This window comes from Peromyscus californicus, unplaced genomic scaffold, assembly GCF_007827085.1.
Source record: "Peromyscus californicus insignis strain IS unplaced genomic scaffold, ASM782708v3 Scaffold_11__1_contigs__length_118956290, whole genome shotgun sequence".
Taxonomy (NCBI): Eukaryota; Metazoa; Chordata; class Mammalia; order Rodentia; family Cricetidae; genus Peromyscus; species Peromyscus californicus.
The window spans coordinates 94,046,846-94,070,446 of record NW_026294402.1 but is presented as its reverse complement, the minus strand read 5'-3'; the positions used below and the strand labels follow the sequence as shown (position 1 = coordinate 94,070,446).

The 23,601-nt window shown below is 47.8% G+C and overlaps 1 protein-coding gene across 5 annotated transcripts in view; it reads right to left on the bottom strand.

Moving 5' to 3' along the window:
- Positions 1-379: 379 nt before the first annotated feature.
- The window catches only part of Dzip1l (DAZ interacting zinc finger protein 1 like), a 42,425-nt gene continuing 19,203 nt past the window's right edge, over positions 380-23,601 (bottom strand). For 2 of the 5 annotated variants that reach the window (XM_052718080.1, XM_052718087.1), the window contains exons 7-17: positions 20,971-21,099; positions 17,772-17,834; positions 16,443-16,583; positions 13,777-13,807; positions 13,021-13,080; positions 11,959-12,092; positions 10,535-10,727; positions 7,850-8,066; positions 7,273-7,463; positions 5,271-5,410; positions 380-2,143 (exon numbers count right to left, since the gene is read on the bottom strand). In XM_052718080.1, coding sequence (XP_052574040.1) covers positions 1,982-2,143; positions 5,271-5,410; positions 7,273-7,463; positions 7,850-8,066; positions 10,535-10,727; positions 11,959-12,092; positions 13,021-13,080; positions 13,777-13,807; positions 16,443-16,583; positions 17,772-17,834; positions 20,971-21,099 — 1,461 coding nt within the window. In that variant the 3' untranslated portion in view covers positions 380-1,981. Of the gene's footprint in view, positions 2,144-5,270; positions 5,411-7,272; positions 7,464-7,849; positions 8,067-10,534; positions 10,728-11,958; positions 12,093-13,020; positions 13,081-13,776; positions 13,808-16,442; positions 16,584-17,771; positions 17,835-20,970; positions 21,100-23,601 lie in introns of those variants that run through there. The other 3 variants (XM_052718094.1, XM_052718102.1, XM_052718111.1) reach the window with 3 other exon arrangements.

Sequence of the window (23,601 nt, the reverse complement as noted above, 5' to 3'; positions counted from 1 at the left end):
CTCCGTGGTTTGTTGGTTGTGTAGCTGGGTGACTGGCCCCTGGAGTCCTCCTCCTTCTCTGGCTCCTCCTTTTTAATTTTCTCTTCCCAGCTTTCTCCTTCTATTTATCCTCTCTGCCCACCAGCCCCAACATCTCTCTCTCTCTCTCTCCTGCCTTGCTATTGGCTGTTCAGTTCTTTATTAGACCATCAGGTGTGTTAGACAGGCACAGTAACACAGGTTCACAGAGTTAAACAGATGCAACAGGAACAAAAGTAATACACCTTAAAATAATGTCCCCAACACTAACCCGGCACTACTGAGGTGGAAGCTGCTTCATTCCCTCTTCACCACCCTCAATCCACAAAGCTTGAAAAAATAATAAAGTATGACAGAGAGGTACAAACACCATCCTGTATTTAAATGTTCCCTATAATAAATAAATACTTTCACACTAAAAGAAATACAGTCAGCCAGACAGTGGTGGCACACGCCTTTAATCCCAGCACTCAGGAGGCAGAGCCAGGCGGATCTCTGTGAGTTCGAGGCCAGCCTGGTCTACAGAGCGAGATCCAGGACAGGCACCAAAACTACATGGAGGAACCCTGTCTCGAAAAACCACAAAAAGAAAGAAAGAAAGAAAGAGAGAGAGAGAGAGAGAGGGAGAGAGAGAGAGAGAGAGAGAGAGAGAGAGAGAGAAAGACAGTCTAAGCCATATGCCACCATACACACCTTTGATCTCAGCACTCAGGAAGCAAAAGCAAGCAGATCGCTGAGGTCCAGGCCAGTCTGCTCTATAGAGAGTTCTAGGACAGCCAGGGCTACAGAGAAACTCTGTCTCAAAAAAAACTCAACTCCCCCCTCCAAAAGAAATCCAGTCATAAAAAAACTACATATAAAAACTCAATGTCAGAAATGGTCTCAAAAATTAAATTGGTGGTAGGTTCTATGGGAACAAGAGGCTTCATCCAAATTGCTCTTTCTTCTTGGCCATGAACAAGCTCCACCAGGTGTAACAGCTCTGGGAACTTCTCCAAGGTCATCCTGGTCTGGGTTGAATGGTGTCCTGGTTAGTTCTAAATATCAACTGAGAATTGTCCAAGAGGAGACCCTCAGTAGAGGAAATGCTTTTAGGATGATGTCTGTGAAAAACTTTGTTCATGGACATAGGAGAACCCAGCCACTGTGAGCAGCACCATCCCTAGGCAGGTGGTCCTGAACTGTATATAAAAGCTAGCTGAGTATATACAGCTGTGAGCCAGTTAGCAAGCAGTCCCCTCCATGGTTCCTGCTCTGCTTCTTTGGCTGTGAAGCGAATTCTTTGGTCAGAGGTAATGCTATGTGGAAGAGCAAACAGGCCTACCCTCAAGTTCCAGCCTTTGCCCCCCTCAACGACAGGCTGTGACCTGGAATTGTAAACCCAACAAAGCCTTTCTTCCTCTAAGCTGCTTTTGGTCAGGGTTTCATCACAGAAATGAAATGAGAACAGGCAGCCTCTCCCATGCTCTCCTAACTCTAATATCTAACACTAGATTACCGTGCTTGGCCCTGGCAGCAGACACTTCACACCATCTACCTCTGTCTGCACCCCAACTCAGTGGTAAAAGGCGAGACAGTCCAGCCCAGAGTAGGTAACTGATGACTCCGGACCCATCTCCATGGTGACCTGCAAATTACAAAAGGCTGAGAAACAGCAACTCCTTTAAGTCTGGGCTGGACATGGGAATCATGGAAGAAACACTCGGAGGTCCTGTTATAATCCTTCTCACATTTACACAAGACACCGTTCCAGGACCCAGCCTCTTGGGGTAGCAGCAGGACCCCGGCCCTCTGAGGTAGCAGTCCTTAGAGGGAGAATGCATAGAGGTCTGTCTCCTGCTCTGCTTCTCTTCGAGGGAAAGATTTCTTGGCTGCTGGTGGGAGCAACAGGCCTAACAGCCTCTTCTGTTGGGGTGAGCCCAGCCAGGCAAAGAGGCTAAGCCCTCTGGCAACCACAGCAGAATCACCAGCCAGGAACCCTAGGTCGGCCAGAACTCCAAGGGCTGGCATCAAACTTTCCTGGGAGCTTTGATCGAGACAAAGGCTTTGGCATTGCTCTCTGGTCCAGGTCCTGGGAGAGATCTTCCAAGGATGAGATCTCCAAGTCACTCTCATCCTCAGAAAGCTGCAGAGGTAAAAGAAGAGAAGAAAAATTGATTTTGATAAATGCAGGAGGATGACAGAGAGTTTAGCAGCATCCAAGATAGAAATGGGGGAAAGTGATTCTTCCGAGTAAAGCAATGGGGAGAGGTGACTCCTGGTCCTGCCCTCCAAGCTCCCTGCCTCTGAAAACCTGCTCCAGAGACTCGGGGCCACAGTGGTTGAAACAGGTCTGGCATCCTGCTGAGGCCAAGGCAAGCACCCTGGAGAGATTTACGTGTAGATCTGGTTGCTCACGTTTGCACTGAAACCTGGGCCGCCTGCGTGTTCACAGCATCGTCTGTCTGCATTAGACTACTAGTGCCCACTCACAACAGAGGAGAGGGAGAGCTTGGAGATGGTTACACGCGCTCCATGATGAAACCAACACAGTATGTGATAAAAAGGTAGACAAGTGCTGTGGGATGGTCTGTATGTCAAATTACTCTGATTGGTCAATAAATAAATCACTGATTGGCCAGTGGCTAGGCAGGATTGGCTGGTCGGGTCTGAGCGGCTGTGGGACTGGCAGGTGAGAGAGATTTGTCCTGACTGTGGGCCAGGCAGGAAAACTCTAGTTACAAATGGCGTCCAACGTGGTGGCAAGAGTTTCCACCTGAAAACTGAGAAAAAAGATTCTAAAACGGAGCTAAAAACAGTTCCTAATTGTCTCTCTCAAATGAGCGGCAGCTGCCGGTTTGAGCTACTGGTGGGTTCCTAGCGTATATGCTCGACCTGCAGTATGGCGGGAATGAGGCCTCTGCAAGTGGCACATTAAGCTACATGGTGGATTTAGACTTTGCGAGTACAAAACAAAAAAAAGAGGTTTCTGGGCTACACGCTGCTTGGATAAAAGCATAGACCCACGATAGCTCCCAGAGCTGGCGGTAAACTGCCATGTTGGGAAGCGGAGCCAGCAGCCACAGCTGCTGCAGTTTAAAACAATAGATTTCACAATAAGACAGATTCAGATGTAATAGTTTACAATGTGTGTAAAATATACGTAGGCTTGAAAGAGACAAAAAAGGTGATACATACAGTTATAGAAACAAATACATAGTTTTAAAAAATAAAGTCTTTAAAGAGACAATAAAATTAATATAAAAAATAAGCCATGTGAAGATGAATATTACACAGAGAATCTGGATTGTGTTGTTTTGGGATTTTTAACTGCAGAAAACATTTGATTGTAAAAGCTGTTGAGTTATGCCAAAATGTATATTTTAAAGATACCTTGACTTCAAAATTTGGATGTAAGGATATGTTGCTTTGGAAAGGAGACTCTGCTTTTGTTCCCACAGAAAACCAGAGGCTATGGATTTGTTCCAGTTTAAGATACATCAGGTTTGACCAGCCAAGACTCCCTGAAAGGTCTCTGATGACACCATGGCCCAGATGATCCAACATCCAGAATGGTTTGAAGGCAACTGGTTTGAAGGCTCAGACAATACAGCCTCATGGACTATTCCATAATTCTAAAATTTTCTTTGTGTCCCCATAAGATACAGCGCCCCCCTCCAGCTGGAAGTAGTAAGAGAAGCTACGTCCAAATTCCCAAATTATATGTAATTTTACTTTGTTAATGTTAAAACCTTCCTTTTTGAAAAAAAAGAAAAGAAAAGAAAAGGGGAAGTGCTGTGGGATGGTCTGTATGTCAAATTACTCTGATTGGTCAATAAATAAATCACTGATTGGCCAGTGGCTAGGCAGGATTGGCTGGTCGGGTCTGAGTGGCTGTGGGACTGGCAGGTGAGAGAGATTTGTCCTGACTGTGGGCCAGGCAGGAAAACTCTAGCTACAGACGAGGGTAATATTAGACGCAGATTTTTAACTCCTCGCATTGACAAAACTGGAAGCCCGGGGCCTTTAACTTTTGAAGCTCTTGAGATGAATGCACCTTAGTCGAAAGAACTCTTCCTCGCAGACTGGTGCTGAGAGCTGCCTGGTAAACACTGAACTTGAGAGGAGATGGGGAGCAACCGGACACACTGGAATAGGCCTGAGCTGCAGCCAATGGCAAAACTAAAGTCTGCTGGAAGGTCAGGCTACATCCAGACCACAGTAATAGCCCAGGCCAGAAGTTCCCACCCAGGGCTTTCAGCGCCTCTGCTGGCTGCCTGGCCTTTGACATAGGCCATTCCATCCTGGCATGTAAGAAGATACCGTCCAGGGCCTAGACGGCATCTCTGTCTATTTTAGACTATGGTGCTCTTTCTCAATGGAGAACAGGAGAGCTTGGAGCACTTTGCATAAACGCCAAGATAAGCCAAGCATACCATGTGATGAGAAAAGGGAGGCAGAGCTGCTACTACAAAACACAAGTGAGGAACGAACGGGACTGCTCAGTGACAGTGCCTGCTTAGCAAGTGGAGGCCCCAGGTTCCATCGGCAGCACTAAGAAGACAACTGCTCACTGCCACTACTGTTGCTTAGGGCAACATCCTCATCATCTCCAAATGGACCTCTTCAGTTGACAGGAGCGAAATGAAAAGTATAATTTATTCTCCTGCCCTAGAAAATAACAGAACGTGGCACTTATTCCCCGATGGAGGGAGAAGGTGGCGAAGAGTCTGCCACTCATGTGAGGGCCACGTCTGCAAATTCCACTGCAGCTACAGCCTAAGGGAGGCCAGGCCACCGAGATGTGCAGTGGTGAGGCATCCACCTCCTCGAAGAGATGGAGCAAAGAGATGTCTGTGTTTCCCCATCTGATGTGCCATGTGGCACCACTCTGATGGCAGATAGTGCTTTCTATCCAGCCTTCTGTTGGGGTCTTCTGTGAAGTCAGGGCTGGGGAGGGGCCCAGCATGGAAGGGACCGCACTGGAAGATAGCTATGACAGGAGGCTCACAGCAGCAGGAGACAAGAAAATACATCTCCTCAGAAAGTACTTATCTAAATGAATCTAAGGGCTTCTTAACATTAACATGGGCAGAGAAAAAAATCCAAAGTGCTCTTCTTTCCACATTGATAGGGACAAATGAGACAATGTCACATGCAATGTCCTTCTCGGGACATGTCCAAGCTCGTACTTGCTCAGTCTTGTCCCAACCTTCACCCCAAATTCGGAGCTGGCTCTCTGCGGAATGTAGGGCCATCTTCACGCATCCTACCTGAGACTTCCTTGCTGGTGTGGAAGACCTCTGTAGGGCAGTGTTGGGCCTTAAGAACACACTGACCCCTCCGGACGGCTTCTTTGCTGGAGTTTCAAGCTGTTTCTCAAGGTTTTTGACCATTGACTGCACCAGTGTTCCTGGAAGGGGGCAAGTAGCCATGTCAGTGGGGCAGGCCTGAAAAATGAATGCTTCATCCTTTTGGACTGTATCTAGACCCCAATGTAGACAAATGGAGTGGAGGAGAATCAAGAGGAAGAAGACAGGATTAGCACCTCCCCTCCCCCAAAGAGGGAAAAGGACACAGAGAAGGTCCAGGCTAATACTAGCCTGGTTATAAGCAGCTTAGAATGCCTTGATAATTTAAATAAATAAACATATATATATATATATATATATATATATATTAATATACATAAATGTCTTTTTAATGTAACTGCTGACTCGACTTATGACAGGCTGCTGGTGGAACTGTCCCGAATGAATCTGAGGGGGCCTTCTGTTTAATTCATGAACTACAAAAATTAATGTACAGTCAGGCGACGTGTGGTGGTTAATCTTATCAACTTGATTGCACTGGAAATGGTTGAGGGAATTAGCAGAGCACACCTCAGGTGTGTCTGTGAGACATTATCAAAGGCAATTAGGTCACGAGGGCTCTAATCTAATCGGTGGATTGATCCTTTGATAGATTCATGCTGGGGTGACTGGAGGTGTGGGGAAAGGTAGAAGGTGGGACCCACTTGGAAGAAATAGGTTACTGCCCTTTTTCCTGTATCCCTTTCTCTAGATTCTAGTCTGCCAGGGTGTGATCTGCTCCACAGACCCCCTACAAGGATGGACTGGTATCTGGGAAACCATGCACCAAAATAAATACTTCCTCCCTTTAAGGTTGGGTTAGTTCTTGGTATTTTAGTCACAGTAAAGTGACTCCTCTGTTTTCCTTCAACACCTCCACCCACAGACAAACACAGAGATGAAATATTAGTATCAAAACACAGAGATCAAATATTAGTATCAGAGGCACAATTTCCTATGAATTCCATGCAGGAAGCAGGGGTTAATCAGTAACTCAGATCATCAATGGGCCCCGACTCACGGTAAACCAACACGATGGAGAAGCACAGCATGAACATCACACAGCTCTCTGGACTCAAATGCTAAGGCTCTTGGCAGACTTTTAGAGCTGCAACAGCCCTTGAATGATTGATCATTGTGTTTATTGGGGCTGGAAAGATGGCTCAGCGGTTAAGCTGTCTACCTCATTTGCAGAGGACCTGAGTTTGATTACTATCAGTCAGCTCACAACCACCTGTAACTCCAGGCTTCAAGGGATCTAACGCCCTCTTCTGGCCTCCACAGGATCTGCACTCACTTGCACATACCCACACTTAGCTCCAGCTCAGCCTGAGCTAAGAAACACAACCTAAGGCAGAGGCCTTGCTTCTGTTGGCAGTTTTATAAGGGGACTTGAATGGCTAGGAGCAGACGCCACTACTTTGAGAAGAGAAATGTTCAACTCATCATTATAATGACCTACGAGATAGAGCATGGTAAGTTTTAAGAATAATTCACTCCAATTACCAGAAGCCTTAGCTTAAGTGTCTATAAAGCCCTTTACATCAACAAGTTGCATCCCTGCCTATCACTGATAAAACCGCCAAAGAACCTTTCTACACAGATAAAATGCTGCTGCTGTCCAAAGGCTGTTGGTGGAGACATACTCAGGGCTTCCAGCTACCTTCTGTTTCTCCCATATAGCCCCCAAGGGATCTATTCCTTAGATGGTGTTCTCTACTAAACAAAAGGAGTGGGGGAGCCCCCCAAACTTCCAACATTTAGACAACTCCGTGACAAAAGCAAGGGGCAAAATGGCCCTCGCCCAGGTCTAGCTTCTGCCTGGCATTTCTGAGATGACGAAGATATACCGAATCAGAACTCCCTAGAAGAAGCTGAAGGGTTTTCCAGGGCCCAGAGAAACTGAGGCCGGAGAAGGACTCACCTGAGGAAGCCAGTCCACCGGGGCCCTTGCCAGAGGGCTGGGCACTCTCCTCCGAGGTCTCAGAATCAGACCAGCCCCAGTTGTCCTCCGGCTGGGGCGCAGATCTGGAAAGAACTTTGGGGGGCTGAAGAGACACTTGCTGCACAATGTCTTCTTCTGGCTCCTCTTCAGAACTAAAAGGGGGGGTGCTGCTGCGAGATGAAATGAAGGGAACAGGGGTCAGAAAGAAAAATTCAAAAGCCAGACTTTGGCTTTTTGGTTTGCCCCCAGCCAGCCCTGGCTCCCTCTCTCAGGCAGAGGATAAAGCCCAGGGAACCTGAGGCCCTACCCTTCCACTGTAGGCAGGGGTTGGAGGAAGAGATGGGAAGGGGAGGGGAGGTCTGCCTGGACTGTGAGTGAAGGATCCCCAGTCTCTTCTCAGAAGCTCCGGTTGAACACTACCTGAGGTACCTTCTATATTCATGTCTGTCCCCGTCCCTCCCTTGTAATGCAGAGCTCTGTGAGGGTCTAGGACAGGCTTCCTGAGGCCAGAGGCCATTACCTCAGACCCTACAAGAGGGCAAAGTCCAGAGCTCACCTCAGCCCGGGCCCAGGGGACACAGGGGTACTGGAGGGTCCATGCACTCGGGGGCGTGGAATGGGGGTGGACACCTGGGTGAGGCCAGGGCCATGGCTGCTGTGGCTCTGAAGAGTTGGCGTAGAAGGCTGGGCTGGCTTGGATGGCAGCGCCACATTCAAGGTCCTGGTCTTTGGCCGGACCTCCCTTGTGGCCAGTGTGATCGGCTGGCTTCTGACTAGGAACACAGAAAGGAATGACTTGCAGAACATGCCAATGCTGGGCCTGTAGTCCTGAAATAGAGGAAAGTCTAACACCAGAGATGATCAAGCCAAACACAGTTGGCAGCTGCCCTATATCCTGAGTCCCTCTGCTACGACAAAGCTCCAGTTTCATTAGCGACTGGGAGAGTATTCAGTCTCCAGGTCACACCATCATTACAGAAGACCAGAGAAGTCAGTCTGTAGACTCAGGCTGACTTTGGTCACAACCTTAACTACTCAGAACCTTGAATGGGAGAAAGCCTGCAGGAAAACTCTGCTGCCACCAGAGGTCGCTGCAAGACTACATGACTACCAAGAGCCGCCGGGACTTTTCAATTCGCAGGCAAGGCTGCTGTGCCCAAGACAGGCAGTTAGGTACCATCCCTGTTCACATTAGGAAACAAGGGGCCCTGCGATGTTTATTCATGGAACGTGAATTGGAGAGAAAATGCATCACAGGAAGCTAGAGTAAGTGCTTTCCATGAAACTTACACCTAGCACTGGGTTCACCGAGAAGGGCTTCTTACTGTAGTAGCTCAAGGTCAAAAACGTTTGTGATACACTGCTCTCAGAGAATTCGTTTATTCCTAAGTGAGAAGGGGTAAGATGAAGAAAGGGGGAAAGCCAAAATAAGCCTGCAGAGAGGAAATACTAGCTTACAGCTACTGTGTACTAGACGCTCATGCAGGCTCTTCGCATACATCTGTTGCCCACCGCCGCCCCTCCCCGCTAGTCCCCAGCCCACCATCAAACAGTGTCATTTTCCTGCTTTACAGACATGTGGAGCTATGGAGGAACTTGCCCTCAGCTCCATGGAACAAAGTGACAGGAACACACCTGGCTGGTTGTCCATCTGCCACTGCGTCCCGCAGCAAGCTCCAGAACAAGAGGCATGGTCTAAGTCAATGGTTCTCAACCTTCCTCATACAGTTCCTCATGTTGTGGTGAGCTCCAACCATAAAATTATCTCATTGGTACTTCATAACTATAATTTTGCTACTGTTATGAATTATAATATAAATACCTGATATGCAGGATATCTGATCTGCAACCCCTGTGAAAAGGTAGTTCGAACCCTCCCCCCAAGGGGTCGTGACCGACAGGTTAAGAACTGTTTGGACTCTAAGCAGACAGGTGAGCACTGGCAAAGGGCTTGTGGGGAATGTGAAGATAAGGGGACTCAGAGCAGGAAGGAAAGGTCTACAAAGTGTCATGAAAATGGATCTCTCATCTCAGTAAATGACTTGAACCCCAAAGCTAGGGAAGGGGCAATGGGAAAAGGGGAGGCTCTCCCCTGGTTTTCTGATGACAGCAATAGGGAAAAGTGGTACCCACAAGAAGCAAGACATCCTTCCTTTCCCCTGAAAGCCAGAAGTCTGAGGACATTTTTCCATTCTTTCTCTCCAAATCCCTTTCCTCCCCATCCTGAGCGTCCAGCACTCCTGTGTCCGGCTGGCTGACTCACATCTCCCAATCCCCCCTGCTTCCTCCTCCCTCTCCTGAGCATCCAGCACTCCTGTATCCAGATGGCTGGCTCACATCTCCAAGTCCCCCCTGCTTTCTCCACCCTCTCCTGAATGTACAGCACTCCTGTGTCTGGCTGGCTGGCTCACATCTCCCAGTCCCCCTCTGCTTTCTCCTGTGACAGGGCAGGTCCTGGGACAAAGTCAGGCGAAGCAGATACTACACTAAGTTAGAGATATTTGGGCAAATGAGCAAAGGAATGCAAGTTTAGACCCAAGCAGGAAAGTCACCTGTCTGTCAGAGACGTCAGCAAGACCAAGAACTGTCCTATCTTTAGAAACTTTAAGATCAGAAAGTTGACCTAGGATGGGGTCTCTCAGATAATCACATAATTTTTACCATATTCTTATACTACCTGTGTCCTATTATCTCTTTAACATTTTATATTAAACAACTGCACTTTTCACATAAAATACCTGCTTTATACTTATACAAGAAATAATTCTACTACCTCATATGATTGTATGCTAGGATTCTCGCCCCCAATTCATGTGAAGAAAAAGAAAAAATAAGTTGTAAAATAAATGGTCCATGTACCAACTAAAATCATCTCTAGTGTCCCCCAGAGATATGCAGGCTGCATTTGACAAACTTTATTTGCAAGAAGAGCTCAACCCTGATCTGCTGGACATGAGACAGGGTTGGCATCCTTCTGGCCATATGCATCCACGACTTAGGAAAGGACATGAAGGCATCCTTTAATCTTCTACCCAAATCACAAGTGTGTCAACCCAACTCCACCTCTGACTCTGTTTCTTCCAAAGAGTCTTTCTCATTTACCCTTGAGGATTCCACAGGCTCTATTGGTCAGAAAAGCATCCCCATGGGAGGCAGGGGCAGCTCCTTCCTCCTGTGCAAATACCCCAGCCAGGATGGAATACTCCTCTCATGGTCTCAAAGCACGGCTGTCCTCGCTTACCTGGAGGCTGGCCATCTGGCTGGGATACTACAGCCGTGCTCTCCCATCTCTCCTTCACTCTGCCGGTCACTTCCTTATTGAGTTTTTCCCTCAGACGCCAAAACTCACGAAAGCTTCTGGCTGTCTGCTCCCTTTGGCTTCTCAGCAGGGACTCCAGATGTCGGAGAGTCTGAGCTGAAATTCCCTTTGTGCCCTAGAGGAGACAAAAGTTCACCTTTGCATACACAGGCTCCCTCCTCCCTTCCCTAAAGCTCCTGACGTGGGGGTACTCTGGGGGAGCCTATCATGTTGGAGGGGGTGACTGGGAAACAGAGAAGGTGGGCTTCACATTGCAGCAAGTGTGTGAATTCAGAGTTTAGGAACTCTATCACAAGGCACAACACAGGACGAGGCGAAGGGCTACAGCACAAGTCAACCCACCTCACACCATAAGGGACTTGGATGGGGACGCACTTTCCCAAAGTCCTACTGAGTGACCAGGTGAGAGCACAGCCTACGTCATTTTGTGCCTCCTGGTACTACCATGTTCTCCCTGATGAACAGTGTTTGGAAAACTGAACTTCAAAACCAATGCACACTACTAGAAGTTTCTTAGGCTTCTGCCACTCACCCACCCAGAGCCCAGGAAAAGGTTTGGGAGGCATCCGAATGCTAGACGAAGATTTACCAAAATTAGACATTCTTAAGTCAAAACTGAACACGGGACCGGAATAGGATAGCAGCTGAAGACAGGCCAATCTCGATGGGAATTTTTATAAAACTCAACCTAGCTGTCTGAGTTTGTTTTGCTTGTTTCTCTAATCTCACTCACTGAAATGCAAATAGTATGTTCAATGCTATGATGCTTGGCTACTTTGATAACATGATGGGCCTTTATTTACTAATAGATGCATTCAGGCTCTATCTGTGCACATCTGGGAACAGCCACATGTTCCATACATAGACAGTGGACTTAGAGAGAGAGGTTTATGCAAACAGGACTGGCCCATAGACCAGACTCAGCCAGCTAAATGCCCTCTGTTGGAGATTTGGTTAGAGACACAGGGAAAAAATTAACCAATGAGCGGAGAACATTGAGAGGGTCAAGATGAGGACTTGGAGGAAAGCAGAGACCTCTCTTCTGCCAAGAGGTGACCGAAGCTGTCCCCAGACAGCAACAAGCACAGGAAGAAATGAATGAGTCTGCAAGGTAAAGAACGAACAATCGCCTCTCTGGGAGAGAACATTTTTTGTCTTCATTATAGGTCTCAGCCTATAAACAGTACCCCTGAGCCCGGTGTAGTGGCGCACTATGTTAAGTCCAGCACCCTGGAGGCTGAGGCAGTAGGATTGGTGTGAGTTCAAGGCCAGCCCGAGCTGCACAGCAAGACCCTGTCTTTAAACACATAATCAAATGATAACTCAACAGTGGCCCAGGAACTGACCCTCTTTATCCCCATGCCTTCCAGCTTCTCTTCCAGGGTGTCCTCCAGGATGGGCCGGAACTGCTTCAGCCAAGTGGGGTTTTGCCTCAGAGCTGCTAACACCTTCCGCTGCTCATCATGGGACTCCTGTAGCTCTGCAGCGGGAGACAGTAAGCAAGGTCAGTGCTCCCCTGAGTCCGCCATCCCTGTACCTGCCAGTGACCCTGAGAGCCATGCTGTACCTGCCAGTAACCCCAGTCCAAAGCAGGCCACTCCCACCTGTCCACCCCTGGGCCAGAAGATGACACATTTTTCCTTCTGCTTGTCACTGTCTCAGCCACGCCACCCAGCTTCTACTCCCCCATCCCCTGCCAGCCTAGACCTCCCAGATCTAGGCTCAGTCAGTCCTGAAGTCAACCCATTGCTTTTGGAATTGAATTAAACTTTGGAAACAACTTGTTCCCTGGACTCCATGCTGGTCCCGGATTCCAGACCAGCTCCAGCCTTAGCCCGGCCTCCACCTGATACCCTCTCCCACCACTGAACTCTCCTACCACTGAATCTGGTTCTGTTCTGATCCAGATTAAAGAGCAGACAAGATCATCCCTTCAAGTTTCCTCTCTAGGCCCCTTGTCAGTCTTGTTACTTTGGGTTCTTCATGATCTACCTACAGCTCCTTCACATGGAGGACAGCAGCAGAGACCATCTGAAGGCCAGTGCAGTGAGCTCCCCTCCAGGGACCAGCACCAGGTGAGAGGCAGTGGGGCCGGCACAGGGGCAGGACCTGAGTCAGAAGCCAGGCAGGCACTGGCTCGGCCTCCTGTAGCCTTGTGACTCAGTGGCCCTGCAGACTGCATGTTAGCACCTTTAAACAAGATACCTGGTGCATACACAGAGCTTAAGAAATATCTATCATGTGTCCTTAGTTCCCTTCCACCATAGCTTCACGTATCCAGATTACGGTTAACATAAAAGGAGAAGAGAGCAGTCAATCTCTGCAGTGATGGAGAGACAGACAGAGAGAGAGAGACAGAGAGAGACAGAGACAGAGAGAGAGAGAGACAGAGAGACAGAGAGACCCACCTTCCTCAGAAGAGTCCTCCTCCTCTGTGTCCACAACAGCCTTTGGCAACTCTTGGACTTCTGAGAAGACAGAACAATTAGTGGCACCAGAACCCTGCAGCCCACCCCTGACTCAAAGAAAGGTGTAGCACCCCAGGGGAGTCACCCCAGGGGAGTACTGGCCTGTGAGGGCAAGCCCTCCATAGACTCACCTTTCCCAGAGGGGCAGGGTGGAGGAAACGGTCACAAACACAGACACTGGAGGCAGGAACATCAGACTCACAGCCCAGTTCTGCCTCCGATAGCTGTGCATGAGCTGACAAGTCTCTGAACCTCACTAAGCCTCAGTTTTCTTATGTGGAAAACGGAGTGATGATACCCGTCCCACATTAAATCACAACATGATGAGATGATGAACTGTAAGTATGCGGCATGGCACACAGTCGTTATTAATGGCGTGCCACGGACACGGTGAGTTAGAAAGACTACTCAATGGCCCAATTCTATCAACACCATGCCCAAGAACCTCACTCCTTCCCTCCCGCTAGAGAAAAACCAAGCCAGGCATGAGTCTCTGGCAGCTGATGGAACGCCTTCAGCACAGATGCCCTCTCTCCCATAGGCCCTCTTCCTTATCCAGCTGGACAGCCTGACATCACAGTCCATGTCCCATGGACTGCTATCACCAGTCTTCTACCCATGAATCACCTGGGGATGAAAGGCAAAGAGCCCAGGACAACCCCAAAGACTGATCCTAACCACCCACTGCAGACTTACCCTCCGTCTTCCTGAGGGACAATGTCTGGATCTGCAAAAGTTGGGATAGAGCAGGTTACAGCCAGCAGAGGACACTGAAGGGACTCTGCTCTGAACATCAGACCTGCCCAGAACAGGGAAGAAAGGGCAGCCACTGTTGGCATGCCACCCACTAGGAACTAGAATGACTCACTACCTGGCCCCAAGCACATCTCATCTCCCACCGTGCATTGTGGAAAGACACCACACCAAGGAAGAGCGGTTGCTAGTAGTCCTGGATGGCAGCCTGCTCAGCTTTCTCGGGCATGGGAGACCAGAATGCCGTCTTCAGAGGGCTGTTCCCTCAGAGGAGGAGCCCACGGAAGCAGAGTGGGACAGGAGTACAGTTGGTATGGAGATAAAATTGATGTAAGACAGCCAGGAAAAGAAATTCTAACCAGGGGTGCAGCCAGCTGAGCTGAGGGCTCATGGGAACACAGAGGCCAGACAGCATCCCTGCCTGGAGACCTGACCCAGGCACTGGCAAATCTGCTCAGCACCCCTTTCCCAACAAGGGCCTTTTCCCTCCTCTTTCACAGGCTGCAGACTGAGCAGCCGAATATGGTCCACATGACCTCAGACCACAGTAATAGCTGCCTGTCCATGTTTGGATGGAGAGTTCTGAATTAGCAAAGGGTCAAGAGTGCTAGTGGCCAACTGTTTTTGGTTTCCTGGTTTGTCTGTGTTGTCACATGGGACCAGTAAGAAGCACGTTGGCTTCTGAATAAAGGAAACACTTTTAGAAGAGAGAAATGCTAAAGAGGAAAACTACCGTCCACACTCAAGTCCCGGTTCCATTTCATTCACAAACTCAGAAGAGAGAAACACTAAAGAGGAAAACTACCGTCCACACTCAAGTCCCGGTTCCATTTCATTCACGAACTCAGCTGCTTCTCCGCCTTGGGCTGTGAGACACCGTTTACCTATGTGGTGCACCCTCTCTTCTGCTTCAGCTCGGGTTTCTAGCACCTACTGGATCATGTACTGCTGTAGTTCTCATCCAATACTGATCCCCAACTGCTTCTCCTTACCTGCCTACTCCAGCAACTGGAAAACCAATTATGCGGAGCCGGAGAGATGAAGGAGCAGTTAAGAGCACTTGCTGTTCTTGCAAAGGGCCCAGACTCAGTTCCCAGCAGCCTCTGGCTCATAACCTTCTATAATTCCAGGAACAGGGAACCCCCCTCCACCCAGCCTCTTCTGACCTCCAAGGACACCAGACACACACATGGTACAATACACACACACAGGCAAAACATCATTCACATAAAATAAAATCTTTTTTTTTTAAATGAAGAATCCTCCTTAAAAATTATGCTCTTTCCCAGTTCCTTTAAAGTTCTATTTGCTCACTGACACAGCTTTAAGCGATAATATGTCTCCAAAGCCTGGGGCTGGTGAGATGGCTCAGCAGATAAAGGCACTTGCTGCCCAAGCCTGGTGACCTGCTTCAGATTCGTGAATCTACATGAAGGTATAAGGAAGAATGGACTTCACGGGGCAGTCCTCTGAGCTCTGCATGTGTGCTGGAGTGTACATGTGTGCGCTCTCTCTCTCTCTCTCTCTCTCTCACACACACACACACACACACACACACACACACACACACACACACAGAAAAAATAATTCTTTTGAAATGCCTTGGGAAGGGGCCTTTTTATCAACTTCGTCCATCAAATTTGACTGTGATGGTTGGGGCTTTGACACTATCTTGTAACTGCTCCTGTAAGTGACCCCTCCCCCATATTCCTATAAGTAATCCTAATAGAACTCATAGATCAACAAGTTGGACTTGGGTGGTATCTGTACTTCAGTCTGTCATGGGTTCCCTATCTGGGGTGAGTAGATGTGCGTGCTGTGTCTCCCAGGAAAAGTTTTGTCACATGACAGGTGGGCACAGTGACTGACATAATGTGGCTAGAAAGCAGAAAAGTACAGCTAACAAGGGGTACGAGGAAGGGATTGGACTGTGGCAATAACTCCAGGGCTCTGTGGAAAACAGGAACCTGAGGCCCCGGGTGGGGCATAGAGGAGATAGGGACAGCTTTCCCACAGACCTGGACTTCCAAAGGGGAGCTGAGTGCAGGCTGGGGGTGGGGGAGAATTACCAAGAACGGGTAAAGAGCCACAGGACCCAGCTTTAGTAGGTGCTCAGAGACCCAGCAACTTTTATCTCGCTGGCTTATTAGAAAGCCTCCTCCGAAGCTGTTCCTTTATGGAAAGCGGGCTGGCTAATAAGTCACATCTGTGAATATACTATAAGGAGCACAGCTGTGTCCCACAGCCCAGCTAGAGTCAGACGTCACCCGCCACTTACAGAAAACCCTGTGCAGACTTAAGCAAGTCTATTTCATCATCCATCAAATAAAGGTGGGGAGAAAGTGGGGTCTATCTTGAAGGGCTGTTTGAGGTTTCCATGAGGTAACATGCAAAGTGCCAACCTGGCATCTTATGTGGTCTCTGGCGATAGAGTGAGGCATTTGCCACTGCGAGGGAGGTGACTGTAGCCTCATAACCTTGTGCCCCTCTTCACTCCCCTTCAGGAGCCTAATGACGCCAACAGTATGAACTCAGAAGGATCCAAAGCCATCCTCACAGAGAAGAGGCCAGGCAGCTGTGGGCAGTGACTAAGGAAAGGACCGACCTACCGTCTCCTCCTGGGACGCGATAAGCCTGGCTTGTTCTTGAAGCTGGGCACGGAGGGCATTGATATGGCGCTGAGACTGGGCAGCTGCCTTCTTCTGATCCTGAGACAGGGTGGCATGGAGCCTCTCATTCTCTTCCCGCATCTGGTGGGCACAGGAAGGTTGGGCAGTCAGATGTCTGTAAGAACCCAAGTACCCCAAGTGAGAAGGGCGAGTCCCTACGGCCAAATGTTGGTGGCAGGTCTCGCCTAAGGCCAAACTGGATTTCTAGACTGTGCAGGTGGCTTTCAAACAACTGTAGCTGCCTTCCAGTTTGGGTACATTTTTGAGCTGTGCCAGAGAAGAAATGAGAAGAGAAAATGGAATGTAGGCCTCAAGGATCATGGAATGTCAGGCGGTGGTGGCCCATGCCTTTAATCCCAGCACTTGGGAGGCAGAGCCAGGAGGATCTCTGTGAGTTCGAGGCCAGCCTGGTCTACAGCGTGAGATCCAGGACAGGCACCAAAACTACACAGAGAAACCCTGTCTCGAAAAACCAAAAAAAAAAAAAAAAAAAAAAAAAAAAAAAAAAAAAATCATGAAAGAAGATTCTCTGTCAGATGTAGTCACCTACTGAGGACATGCAGGTAAGAAAAAAAGACCACTCAAAAATCATCAAATTTCTTTTCAGATAAAAACAAGAAGTGAGGAAAATGTGTTGCCATGCCACCTCTGACAAGAGAGTAGTAAATGAGGCTATTTATTAGTATTTGTGTAAAGGAATTCTAGAGAATGAAATCAAACCATCACATGGGAACTGGGTCACCCTGCAAGGCAGTAGGAGCAAGTGTCCCCCATGGGCCAAGCTCTGCCACGAGTCATGGCATCTCCAGGGCCGTGGCCAGCAGAACCTGAGAAAGTTAACTCACTTCCTCCTCAATCTACGAAGAAGGTATGTTGCTATCTGTGCTCGGGGCTCAGTATGTGAGCCCTTCACTAGACTCCCTCTGAACTATCACCGGGGTCTGCTCTACCTGGTTCTCCCTGGACATGGAGGTTTTCAAAGAGTCCACACATGAATGATGTGACTGATAACTCATCAGAGTCTCAGAACACAAGAGGGCCTGAAACAGGGACCACTTAGTATAGGATGCATGGGGTTCGGAACATGGCTAAAGAATCTGCTGAATAGGCAGATGACTCCATCTGTATATTAAAGTAGACTGGCAGCCATGAACAGTATCTGCAACAATACACCTGACAACCAGTTCTAGAGAATGGGAGGGGGAGGAGGATGCTGCATAGGGAGAAGTCATGGGAAACCAAACTCTCTTGCTACCAAACAACAGCTACCTCTCTCCTCTCGGCTGCCCGCTCTTCATGGAGTGCCTTCATTTTTCTCTTCCATTCTGTTTTCTGGAAAAGAGTAATAGCTTTGTTAAATGGAGCCCTCTAGGTAGTAATAAATACAAACTATAAAACTATCAGGAGTAAAAAGTACTGGCTCCTGGTTAGACAGAAAGACGAGTGGAATAGAATAGAGAAACTAAACCAATTTGGGGGGAAATGGAAACTTGGTGGGAGAGAGAATGGGGGCCTGGGTTATTGACTACTGGTGTTTGAACAAACAGCTAACTGACCAGAAAAAAAAAAAAAAAAGCTTGGATGCCTGTTTTACGCCAAAATCAACTGTAGACAGATCAGATAATTACACATAAAAATCAAGACAGCAAAATAAAATAATAACAGTAATAATTAAGGCCATAGAATGACTCAAGAAAACAAAGGAATATTTTCTTTTTAACTCTCAGAGTAGGCACAACAATAAAGGACAGACAGAGAGGTTGTAGAGAAGTCCGGCAGTCAAGGGAGCTCGCTGCTCTTGCAGGGGACCTGAGTTCAGGTCCCAGCACCTACATCAGGTGGCTTACAACTGCTTGTAACTCCAGCTCCAGGGGATCCAATGCCCTCTCCTAGCTCCCAAAGACACCTTCACACATATATGCATACACACGGAGACACACACATCCATAGTAATACAAATAAAAATGACTCTTTTTAAAAAGCTGATCATTTGATAACTTTTACCAGAGAAACTTTACTTTTTTATGGCCAGACAACAATAAAGAGAAGTTGAAAGACCAGTAGAAGACTGAGGAGAAAAATAACGAAATAACAAAAGGCTGGATTAACTTTCACAAGTAAAAGCAAGGCCAGGGCAGTGGCTCAAGGCTATAACTCCAGCAGTTGAAAGCTGGAAACAGAAAGGTCAGGAGCTCAAGGTTAGGGTCCTTCTCAGACACACAGCAAATAGAAGTCAGTCCAGGCTATATAAGACCCTGTCTCAAAAGGTGAAAGAAAAGAGAGGGGCCAAAAAAGAAAGGGAACAATATGAACAGAGTTCAAGTTCATTGGAAAAGAAAGTCTGTGTGTGTGTTATGTGTGTATACGTGTGTGTACAGGTATGCTTGCATGTGTGTGGAGGCCAGGTTCTTATTTTTGAGACAGGGTCTCTTGCTAAACCAATTAGTTAGACTGATTGAGCAGTGAGCTGTGAGTCCCAGAATCTGCCTGTCTCTGTCCCCTAGCTCTGAGGTTTTAGATGCATGCTGTTCCTGTCGTTTATGTGGGCATTGGGGATCTAAATTAAGGTCCTCATGCTGGCATTGTGGGCATTTTACTGACCAAGATATTTCCCCAGGAACAATGACCTTTTATGATATAAAAATCTATGAACCATCTTTGTTGGTTAGAGTTTTTTGGGTCTGGTTTTGTTTTGATTTTGTCTACTTAACACAAGCTAGAGTCATCTGGGAAGAGGGAACCTCAATGGAGAAAATGTCCCCACCAGACTGGCTTGTAGGCAAGCCTGTGAGGTATTTTCTTAATTGATGATTGATGTAGATGTAACCAACCATCTTATTAAATAAGAAACACAGAACCAATGCAAAGAAGAAAGCCAAGAGATCTGAGCTAAGAGCCTTACCCGCCTGCTGCAGCTAGCCTCTTAAGCCAAGAGACCTCTCCAAAAGAGAGCTACTTCCTGTCTGTCTTTATATAGACTTTCTGTTCTGCCTTCTCATTAATTGTAAAACCAACCACATGACTGCCTTGTCACTTCTATGGTATTGAGATTAAAGGCGTGTGTCTCCACTGCTGGCTGTATCCTTGACCACACAGAGATCTACCTAGCTCTGCCTACCAAGTGCTGGGATTAAAGGCGTGCGCCACCACCGCCCAGCTTTTGCTATGGCTCTAATAGCTCTGACCCCCGGGCAACTTTATTTATTAACATACCATTAAAATCACATTTCAGTACAAATAAAATACCACCAATAGATTGATGTGGAAGGGCCCAGCCCACTGTGGGCAGTGTCATCCCTGAGGTGGTCCTGGAACAAGCCTTGAGAATAGCATGTCAGTAAGCAGTGTTCTTCCTCTAGGTCCCTGACTTGGTTTCCCTTGATGATGTACTGTGACATGGAAGTGTAAGCCAAACAATCCTCTTTCCTCCCCAAGATACTTTTGGTCATGATGTTTAACACAGCAATAGAAAGCTAACTAGGAAAACATCTGTGGTGGTTTGAATAAAAATGGCACATACATAGGGAGTGGCACTGTTAGGAGGTGTGGCTTGTTGGAGGAAGTACATCACTGCAGGGTGGGCTTTGAGGTCTCAGAAGCTCAAGCTAGGCCTAGTGTCTCACTGTCTCTTCCTTCTGCCTGCAGTTCCAGATGTAGATCTCTCAGCTCCTTCTGCAGTACCACATCTGCCTGCATGCCACCATGCTTCCCACCTTGACAATAATGTACTAAACCTCTGAAACTGTAAGCCGCCCCAATTAGATGTTTTCCTTCATAAGAGTTGCTGGTCACGATGTCTCTTCACAGCAATAGAAACTCTGAAAGATGTCATCCAAGCAGCATCTTTCTGCAAACAGACTTCAGCTTTCTCAACCACCTTGGAGAGCAGACACAGGAGCTCATGTTGGGCTGTGGCTGACTGCCCCTGCTGTGGCCTTAGAGCTGTTACCGACCTCCACTGCCTGGACTTGAGCAAGGTTCTCCCAGTGGTGACCAGAGTAAACTGGGTACAAATCTTCCCAGCTCCATTCAGTGGCCTCATAGTGATAGTGGTTAGGAGTCTGCACACCACAGAAACTGGCAAGTGGTATTTTTGGCTCTGAGTTGATACCTAAGCATTTACTACTACACCACAGACTTGTTACAAATATCTTCACATCCCAGGACACTGTCATACTTTCTGAATTGTTTTCAACTGTGTCAGAACAAAGGTTGGGCAAAGATGTCAAAAAAAAAAACAAACCACCTGTGTTTGCATATATTTGTACATATCAGGTAAATATGATGACTAACACATCACCAGCCTTGCCTGGGAAGCATATTCAGCGCTTTCATACTGAACAAAACCTGAAATTATAAAGCTGTGATATCTCTCAACTTCACTGAGTCCACAAGGCAAAACCGAGGCCTCAGTGAGGACAGCTAGATTCTTGGCTTGCTCTGGAGAGAAGGGCATCCATCAGCTCACCTGAACCTCCATCTTCTCTCGAAGGGCCTGGAGCTCCTGGGCCTGCTTGAGTCGCTCCTCTGACTCCTCATCCCGCAGAGACCCAAGGTGGGACTCAGTCATACTGTAGGACTTCAGCGCCTTCAGCTTCTGAAAAAGCCAAGAATCATTTCATTAAAGGAAGCCCTAGATGGCACTGGCTATTCCCCTTACCCCAATACAGGACCAGAAGGGTGAACTCTCCCAATCAAGAGCCCATGCCACAAACATCCACTCAAATCAGCAGTCCCCTCACTAGGGGTCTCCCAAGGCTCAGCCCCTGCACAATAGAAGTAAGCACCCATGGGAATAACAAACTTGAGTGTTATTTCAGTTCCAGTGAAATTCTGCTGTCCCCAACTCCAAGCTCGCCCAGCTGCTGGCCAGTTTCTTCAGGTCTAGATTAAGCTGAGAAGAGCCACACTGAGGGCTCATGTGTGAGAGTCTTCATGCCCTGAAAATCCCTGCTTCTTAGACACACACACACACACACACACACACACACACACACACACACACAAGCTGTCACCAGAAACAGGTATTTTTACAGTGTTCAGAGCCATGCCACTTATACCTAGAGGTTTTTTGTTTTGTTTTGGTTTTTTTACTTTTTTTTATTTGTGGATTTCACATCATGCATCCCAATCCCATTCATCTCCCCATCCTTTCACATCCTCTCTCTTCTCTTGCAATGTCCCAGCCCCAAAATAAAATAAAATTTAAAATAAAAACAAAAACTAAGATACAAAAAAAAATTCTTGGTGTAGAAGCTGTGGTGTGACACAGTGAGACACACAGTATACCCTTTAGTCCATACATCTTTACTTGTGTTTATTATAATGAGTCATTGATCTGGCTCAAGGCCCCAGGCTTCTGCTACACTCTCGATGCTGGGCCCTCACTGGGACTCCTCTTGGATCACCTGTTGCTGCCTTGTGTCATGGAGATCCTGTAGCTTTGAGTCTGCAGCTCCTACCCCTTCACATGCTCCAGCAGTTCATAGATAAGGTGGATGTTGTGGGGGTGGGCAACGCATAGCGGTGGTTCTGGACCTAGGTGGTACCTGGGTGGGTCAGCTTGCCAGCTTCCCCTCATCGACACCACCAGGGCAAGCTCTCCAGCACTGCCCCAGCTAGCTCACCCACTGCAGCAGACAGCAAGGAGCAGGGCCGGTTCTCCTGCTCTCATGCCCTTGGGCCGGCTCACCCACTCCCACACCACCAGGGCCAGCTCTACTGACACAGTGATCCTTGAGCTAGCACCATGACCAGAGGAGCAGGCAGGCACAACTGGATCAAAGACAGACCCTTTCTACCTACCCACGTTATACTAACAAAGCCCATGTCTATTCCCACACACAACCTTATGACAAGCCTTATGCAGCTTTAAGAATCTTTGAGCCCGAGTTTACTCGGTGTTCTTGATAACTTTTCTCAGCCACTGCGTAAGCAATACCAGGACCAAATGTTAATCATTTCCCAGCTTGAGTATTTTCGCTGGCAAACACTTTAGGCCTGAACAACTGGGGGTTGGGGGAGGGGGTTCCACCTCTGCTTTCTCTGTCACTGCCACAGCACAGCACACAGCTGGCTCTTTGCACCACAGACCTCCATGGCCGGTCTTTCCTGTCAGCATATCCTCCAGCGGCTGCATCAACCCCATGTATGCTAATGTTCTCTCGGCAGTCAGGCAACACAGCCAAAGTGCTCACACCTCTGTCCCAGGCAAGCTCCAAGGAGCAGCACTTCCAAAATGGACTTAGCTCTCAGTGGCCCTCCTCACATCAGGATGCTGCTGCCTGTAGTTTTGAAGACTATCTCACAGTACTTTTCCAATCACTCTAAATAGAATCTTACCTTGTTTCCCCCAGAATTTAAAAATAAGTAAATAAATAAAAGAATGAATTGGCAAAATAATTATCAAATGATACTGAGAATGTTGTGTCCAATTTGGTCCCTATACTTTAATATAATAAAATGTAGAAAGGAGGTGGGAGACATAAAAACACAACATGAATAATCTTACAGGCACACAAAAAATAAATACAGTCATAGGGTGTTCCAGTATTAGAGGAATATGTTCTGAGTGAGAAAGGGAGCCACGGCTGGTAACGGATCGTGTCCTCATTTTCTGAAACTCTGATTTCCTAATCAAACGTAATCCTTTGGCCCTTAATGAGGTGATTTCCGAACCATGGTTTCTGATTCAAATCAACAGTTATTTATAAATGCCTACTGAGCAGGCAACATGTTGGGAAGTACAGGATCGGGGACATTGAAAATGGGGAACAATGGGTAGAGGGTGATGAGAGCAGAGGGCCATGCCAGGGAATAGCAGCTTGCCTTCCACAGAACTTCCCTAATTCAACAGGGGAGCACTGTGATGGGAAGGCTTGAATAATTACAGATCACACACACGCACACGCGCACGCGCACACACACACACACACACACACACACACACACACACACACTCACTCACTCACCCTCCCCGCCTCCCCACATGAAACTTAGCCAGGCAAAATGGCATATGCCTGTAATCTCAGTGCCCTGTGAAGCTGAGGCAGGGGGACTGAAAGTTCAAGGCCTGTCTGGGCTGCATAAAAAGTCTGAT